Source organism: Notothenia coriiceps, unplaced genomic scaffold (assembly GCF_000735185.1).
Source record: "Notothenia coriiceps isolate Sejong01 unplaced genomic scaffold, NC01 NC01_scaffold00004047, whole genome shotgun sequence".
NCBI lineage: Eukaryota > Metazoa > Chordata > Actinopteri > Perciformes > Nototheniidae > Notothenia > Notothenia coriiceps.
This window is the reverse complement of record NW_011336748.1, coordinates 261092-268878: the sequence shown is the minus strand read 5'-3', so window position 1 is coordinate 268878 and position 7787 is coordinate 261092. Positions and strand designations below refer to the sequence as shown.

At 42.5% G+C, this 7787-nt stretch overlaps 1 protein-coding gene across 1 annotated transcript; it reads left to right on the top strand.

Moving 5' to 3' along the window:
- The first annotated feature begins 2086 nt into the window (after window positions 1–2086).
- On the top strand, window positions 2087–7316 carry zbtb20 (zinc finger and BTB domain containing 20). Its single transcript, XM_010766971.1, has 3 exons — window positions 2087–2364; window positions 3723–5240; window positions 6733–7316. The coding sequence occupies exons 2-3, from the start codon at window positions 3743–3745 to the stop codon at window positions 7260–7262; spliced, it is 2028 nt and encodes a 675-aa protein (XP_010765273.1). The 5' UTR covers window positions 2087–2364; window positions 3723–3742; the 3' UTR covers window positions 7263–7316.
- The last annotated feature ends 471 nt before the right edge of the window (window positions 7317–7787 follow it).

Genomic DNA, 7787 nt, shown 5'->3' with positions numbered 1-7787 from the left:
CAGGAGGGAGGGCGGTAGGAAGGGGGGGAGGGAGGGGAGGGAGACAGACCCCTGGGCTGATTAGAATTCACTGCAGGTAGGCGCTGGCTGCTGCTCACCCACTGTGTCACGGCTAAAATGGAATCACTGTTGTGAGTGGCAGTCTGGGCAACTGAAGCCTGCTTCCCTTGGCCTACTCCTTTGTTACCAGCATTCACCTCACTTTACCCCTCAGGCAGGTGGATTTACATGTCTGGATGTTCCAGGGAAGCCAAAGAGGGAACATACATGTTTGCATTGCAAGAGAACACAAACAAAAAAGGCCTGTGGCACCAGAAATACAGTTAGATCTCAAGCTAACCACTGCTGGAAAATACTAAAGGTCAAATATTTGCGAACGTTATGGATTCAAGCATTTTGGCTCGTGTGTATGTGTGCTGTTCTCTAAAGAGCAGGACTTACCTGATATTTGTTGTGAGTTTTACGGTTGTCTAAGTACATTTTTAAATATCTCAGTGAAAGCGGTTGGGTTAAGGAAAGGGTTACTCCTACAGAATGGTTTGTGCTTTTGGCTGATCGAGTTTTTAAGTTAGGTATTAGAACGGTTAGTTTGTGTAAAAGGGCTAGAGGTTACAGTTACCATTTAGAGCTAAGGTTAGAACAAAGTTAACATTTAGATTTAGGGGTTAAGGGTTTCACTGTAAAATATATTTCCTGTCCTTACCGAGACGGAAACACTAACCAGTGTGTGTGTTTGTGTGTGTGTGTTAGTGCCAGAGAATAGTCCAACTCAGTATCGAGTGATCTCCCTGCTAAACACGCTACTACTTGTCTATATCTAATCATCAGATTTAACGAGGGTATTTCAAGAAAACACGAACACATCTCTCTGGCCGCAGTACTTCTCAAAGTGGGGCCTGTGGACAGCCGTTTCAGATTTGAAACTCTAACCCCTCAGATTTGTTTTTTTCTTTCAAATATTCTGCTCTTCCGCACAAAACTAAGGATAAAAATCCTCGTATTATTTCACCATTTTGATACATTCGTACCTCTGTGGGAAAAACCCAGAGGTCACTTGCCTAAAATCACATGCTTTGCATTTGTAGATTTCACCCCAGTGTCTCAAAGCAGGAGGTGTGTTTGAAAGCACTCTCGTAAAAGAATAATGCGTCAACATTATGGAGGTCTGGTCAATCCCTAGCCCTGTTCTGTTCATTTAGCAACACACTGTTGTTTTTGGCATTTCACAGAGAGCACTTGATGTCCCTGTTGTAGCCAGCGTGACATCTATGTAACATTTTTCACCCAAAAAAAAAGAGAGTTCAGATCGCAATTGTGATTACGATACAAACGCCAATGAGTGATATATTCCCACCTCCTGATACACAGAGTAATTTCAACATACTTTAAAAGCTATGGGGTTGAAATATTGGAAGGCACTTTAATGAGCGTGAGACTAATGAGAATTGTAGGGGCATTTTTCATGGGTTCAATGTATTTAATTTGTATAGCTTTCCTGAACCTAAATTATATCAGTGTTTGTGGCTTTAATTTGGTCAGTTTTACAACATTTTTGTTTCTACTTTTGAGGTCAAACCTTGGCATAATATTACGATACACAACCAGCTCATCACATGCTAAACGTTGCTGAATGCCTGTCTTGTGTTTATGAATGAGTGCCTTTGTGTGTTTAATATCTGACATATTCTACTATTATTACAACTTCTAACGTCTGCTCTACGTCTGTATTAGACATTGTCTTGTTTAGTAATATGTGGATCTGAAATTGATAAAGAACACACACTCTCACACACACACTCTCACACACACACACACACACACACACACACACACACACACACACACTCCCAAACACTCTGAGTGTGGCTGAGACCTTTTCTGAAATATTTAATCTGGCAAAATGTTGGAATTTAGATAGTTATTTCTTTGGAAGGGTGTGGTTCTGTTGCCCGGCGGCTCAGATAACTGCTGAGAAACCCACTGGCTGTAATACCAAAATGATTTGCAACCTCAATTTGTAATTGGCGGCCATGTGCTCACAGGAACGTCCATTCGCCTTGCTTTGAAAAGTCTTCACACATCTGTTGCAGCGTGTCTGTGGAAGATATTTGTGTTACTTCGGCTCCCGGTTCATTAAGGGAGTGGCAATATCGACGAGGCAGTATGTGGCATTAAGATTTGTCTTTGTCTTTTTTCTCCCCCCCTCCAAACACTGTGGCAGGGAAACACATGATTTGGACGGAGAGGACTGACAGCCTTGCCTAGCGCCCGGCCTCTGATCAGCCATCTCCACCAGCAAACTGAAGCTCGACCCGCACTTCATCACCAGCCACAAGCATCTTTGGAACCAAACGTCATCTAACTGTGAGTACTGGAAGGCTACAGCTTTTGTTTTTCCCCTTTACATGTATGTTATAAATAACTAAGCTGGGAACAAGCGTTAATACTCTGTGCTAAAGCTATAACACTGCTTATGCAGTTCATTTGAGGTAAACTCCTTTTCATTTGGATGGACACATCTGTTACTCTAAAGCAGGGTTTTATTGTTAATACCATCATTCAATTGATTTCTACACATTATAAAACAGTTTCAAAATGATTAGGCTTCTTTCATGTCCAAGTTTGTATTCCATTTATACAATAGTTATGTGTAGATCCTGACATTTCATCATCAATATATTTTCATAAATATATTTGTTACTTACTGAAATAGTGTGAAAAGCATCCATAACGTTTCATTAACATGTATAAGTACAGTTTCCAAGATCATTATGAGGACATTCAAGAAAAAAGGGCTGTGTTTAATAATCATTAAAATAAGGTCAACCGCTTTAATTAAATTAAAGTCAAGCATGTTTAAATGCAGAATAAATTAATTTTACAGCAATTATAGAACCCACAATTCACATAATTCCTACACTTACTACCTCTGTAATTTAGATTTAGATTTTCAAATTTTTTCACTTCTAACTGGAGGGAAAATCTTGAGTTATCTTTCACTCTGATCAGCCGGGTCACATCTACTGTATTCCTAGGATAGTTAGGAAGCGCCATCACAGTGAACACATGGCTAACAAAAGAGGCCTGTCCTCAGCTAAGCCCAGTGCACCACCTACTGGCGGTTGGAGGAAATTCAGGAATACACAGAAAGAGAAACTGGAAATAATTACACGGGAACCATCTTAATTGTCTTTCGCCCTTTCAGTGGCTAATGTTGAAATCACGATTCAAGAGACACATTTAGCTCACATGTTGAAATGATTTGACTCTGATCCCTACATTATTAAATGGGGGGGGAAAAAATATTCAAATAAATAAAATAAGTATAATACTTGTATCATGTTTTTAATGTTATCTCTGTAAAAATACACATCAATAAAACACATAATATATTTAATCAACAAATAATATTTGGTAATTAATTAGTTAATAGTACTATAGTACTCATGGTTGTTTTCTAAATTACAACCCTTTTTTTAACTTATGAACATTCTGTTCTCTCACATAGTGTGAATTTATTTATTTGACTACACAATTCTATTTCTCATATATTGGTCTTACTTGAAACCAAATATGTAAATATATTGTTATAATACATGAGGCAAAAGAATATTTTTGTAAAAACCTCATGATAGGAATACCAGTGTGTGTGTAATGCAGTGAATAATGATTTAAGTGTGTGTCAGAGTTTTTAAGTCCGGTGTGTTGCTTCCCGCCTGCAGGTGACATCAGTTGCAAGGGGATGACCGAGCGCATTCATAACATCAATCTCCACAACTTCAGCAATTCTGTACTTGAGACCCTCAATGAGCAGCGCAACCGTGGGCACTTCTGTGACGTGACTGTTCGGATCCATGGAAGTATGCTGCGAGCTCACCGGTGCGTGCTGGCTGCTGGAAGCCCCTTCTTTCAGGACAAGCTGCTCTTGGGGTACAGCGACATTGAGATCCCTTCGGTGGTCTCAGTGCAGTCGGTCCAGAAGCTGATTGACTTTATGTACAGTGGGATCCTGCGGGTGTCTCAGTCAGAGGCCCTGCAGATCCTCACTGCGGCCAGCATCCTACAGATCAAGACCGTCATCGATGAGTGCACTCGCATCGTGTCCCAGAATGTGGGCCTGGCTGGGCCGGGGGGGTTCCCCATCATACCGGGAGACTCTGGTCAGGAAACACCGCGTGGCACGCCAGAGTCTGGCACCTCTGGGCCCAGCAGCGACGCAGAGTCAGGTTATATGCAAGCAACATCACAAAGCATGGACCGTGCATACACATCACTGTACTCCTACCCCGTCCTCACTCAGCAGAACGGCAAACGCGAGCGCTCCCTGTACATTGACCCCATGTCGACAAACTACGATCCGACCCTCAGCACTCAGAAGAACCAGCAATCTCAAGACCCGCCCTGGATGAACCGCATCCAGGAGAGATCTCAGCAGGTGGGCCGCTTCATCTCCACAGCCGAGTCCACCCACTGCCGCAAGCAGCCCCGACCGGTACGCATTCAAACAGGAGGGGTACACATAAAGCAGGAGGCCGACGACGAGTACAGCTGCTACGACACTTTGGTGGACTGCCACGACGACACTGATCATACTGAGGGCGTGGAGAGTGAATCCAAGGTTGAAAGTTTTGACTCAGGGGTGAGCTCCTCCATCAGCACTGAGCCAGATGCTATGGAGCAGCAGCCATACCTGGGCTTCACCCGAGAAGGGGTCGGGGACGGCCACCAAGGTGAGGGGGGTCCGGTGCATATAGAGGTCAACGACTCGTCCCCGGAGCAAGTGCAAGACCCGGAGGACGGGGACACATCCCACAGCACTAGTGACAGTAGCATGATGCAGCCCCTGCCAAACTCAGTCATGCCCCTGACAGGTGCCCCGCACTACATGCGCACGGCAGAATCACACACCAGCAACCTGAGGATGCCGCTCACCGTGACCAGCAATTCCCAAGTGATGGGCCCCGCTGGAAACTCCTTCCTGCCCACACTCTTTCCTACACAGCCGCCGAGAGACAACAAGCCTTTCCTTTACCTTCCCGGCCAGCAGCAATCCCAGTTTGTGGCCGTGCCGCCTCCTGCAATGCCATCATTCCCGCACCCCATGTCGGTACAGCATTCGCCAAGTCAGCAGCAACAGGTCGCAGGAGGTCCGGGGGAAAAGAGGCCCTATGAATGCAGTCTCTGCAGTAAAACCTTTACTGCCAAACAGAACTTCGTCAAACACATGTTTGTCCATACTGGTGAGTCCAACAGTCTTATTTGTAGCAATGCTTTTTTCAATGTTAATAGGCTTAATTTAATGTTTGTGTTATCCATTGTTAATGAAGGTTGTCGTTGCAGAAATACTTGAAAAATAGAAATATCAGAGGTAAAAACTGATTCAAATACTCTGATTGTGAAAGATATAATGTTTCCTAATCATAATACAAAACAATTTTAGAGAAAAAGGATTTGATTTCGATTTGTTTTTTGCAATAGGGCTGTGTCATTTTAACACAGTAAATATGATGTGTGTACCGAGGCTTGTACTCGATGAAACTAAATGAATACCTAGTGTATACTATTAAAACACATTGTATAGTAGGTATGTTAGCTGTGTTTCCATACTGGAAAAGTACAAAAACTGTTGACTTTGTTAACATTTTGATCTAATTCCCAGTGCCAGTAGATTGCTCATGCAGCACATCATTACACTGTGCACTCCTGCACTGACAGCCTTATCCATCATAAACTATAGAAATCATCATCCCACATAGCAAGAATTAGATGTCATATAATTAGAATATCTCAGAAAAATTGCCTGCTCAAAAAGCCATTATTATTCATTAGAAACCATTGCTTGTCCAGAGCCGCCTTTGACGGCTATTTCAAACAAAATGTCCCAGTTCGACTCACACAGTTGTGCAGAGCAGAGAATAATCTGAATGTCTCATGGTAATCAAAAGATAATTACCTTTACTCTATCTTATAACAAATATTTTTCAAAAAGGAACACAACGTCTGTATGATTAACCATAATATTGTATGGCTGTCCCTAGAATAAACTGAGTATTTAATACAACATAAATTGTTTTTATTTCAGTTAAAAAGTACAAAAAGTAAGAGTATTAATCATTGGCTTCATTAAATTGAAACAAGTACATTAATTCACTCAGTGCCGCAGCAAACAGTAGATTAACAGGACTTCATTAACTTGCATGACACAAATTGCCTATTCACAGTTTTATCAGTCTCTTCCTCTACCTGTTAGGTTTACCTAATTATTCAAATGTTAATATTTTACAGCCAATGCTGTCACAAATATGAGCCTACGCCTGAACAAATTGACAAAAATACCAGATAGATGGAGAAATAATTTGCTCTCAAATTGGAATGAATATTATTCTGTGCTTTCAAATTCATCCTCTTAACTTTATCTTTCTGTGTCTGTAGAGTCATTGCATCATTTTTTACTTTCCATAAATATAAATGCGTACATGTTGCCAATAACTGCATCAGAGCTTCATTATAGGAACTCTTTTCTCACAAAGCTGTAGCATACAACACATAGTGGAAGCACCAACATAACAATGTTAATGCAAGTTTAAATAATTCTAGCCTGAGGTATGTTCCTGTACTGGAAAAGTAACAGTGGAGGCTTCAGGCGTCAAGTGTTCCATATTTTGTAAACCTAATCCTCAAAATATGTCTCTTCTTTTTCCCCTGAATGCCTTGTCTTGCATGTACATCCAGGTGAGAAGCCTCATCAGTGCAGCATCTGCTGGCGCTCGTTCTCCCTGAAGGATTACTTAATCAAACACATGGTGACACACACAGGGGTGCGGGCCTACCAGTGCAGCATCTGCAGCAAGCGCTTCACCCAGAAGAGCTCTCTCAACGTCCACATGCGGCTACACCGTGGAGAGAAGTCCTATGAGTGCTACATCTGCAAGAAGAAGTTCTCACACAAGACCCTGCTGGAGCGCCACATGGCCCTGCACAGCACAGGCAGCGCCATCATGTCAGGGGCCGTAGGCACCCAGGGGCCCGTCTCCATCCCCATGCCTCTGGTGGTCCCTGAGCTGGGGGCAGGAGTGATGGCCCTCGCCATGCCGGTGAGCGCAGGTGCTGGAGTTGGGGCTGGGGTTGGAACAGGAGTGGGTGTAGCGGCAGAAGCCAGCTGCCAAGAAGGGACCACCTACGTGTGCTCCGTCTGCCCTGCCAAGTTCGACCAAATGGAGCACTTCAATGACCACATGCGAATGCATGTCTCCGATGGATAAGTACTAATAGATAAACTTCTTTAAAAAAGAATGACAAATAAAATGGCACTAGATTTTCCTTTTCTTATTTTGAGGTATGAAGAGTAATGAGTATAGACACTGGCACATTAAGTTTCCCAAAAAAAAAATCTTTTTTTTGTTTTTTTCTGTTATTCTAAAAGAAAAAAAAGATGGTGGCCTTAAGGCTTAGTAGTTTGATATTGATCTACTGGATGGATCCTAACTACAGGCCTCTAAATGTATGCTTTCCTAAAATACTGATTTATGTGTTGAACACTACCGAAAGGCCTATGAAAGAAACACATACACACAAACACACCTTTTAGAGTAGATGTGTCTGAATGGATATACGTGTGCGTACATGTTGGAGCGTTTGCTTATTTGCATGTTACTGTCTGTTTGTCCGTGTGTGTGTGTGTGTGTGTGTGTGTGTGTGTGTGTGTGTGTGTGTGTGTGTGTGTGTGTGTGTGTGTGTGTGTGTGTGTGTGTGTGTGTGTACATTGCCATGAAACATAAATCATGGCA

What these genes read in the sequence shown, in the direction of transcription:
- zbtb20 (XM_010766971.1), top strand. Translation starts at nt 3,743, where the DNA reads ATGACCGAGCGCATTCATAACATCAATCTCCACAACTTCAGCAATTCT. An exon ending in ACACATGTTTGTCCATACTG is followed by an intron (nt 5,241 to 6,732) that starts GTGAGTCCAACA and finishes ATGTACATCCAG; the next exon opens with GTGAGAAGCCTCATCAGTGC.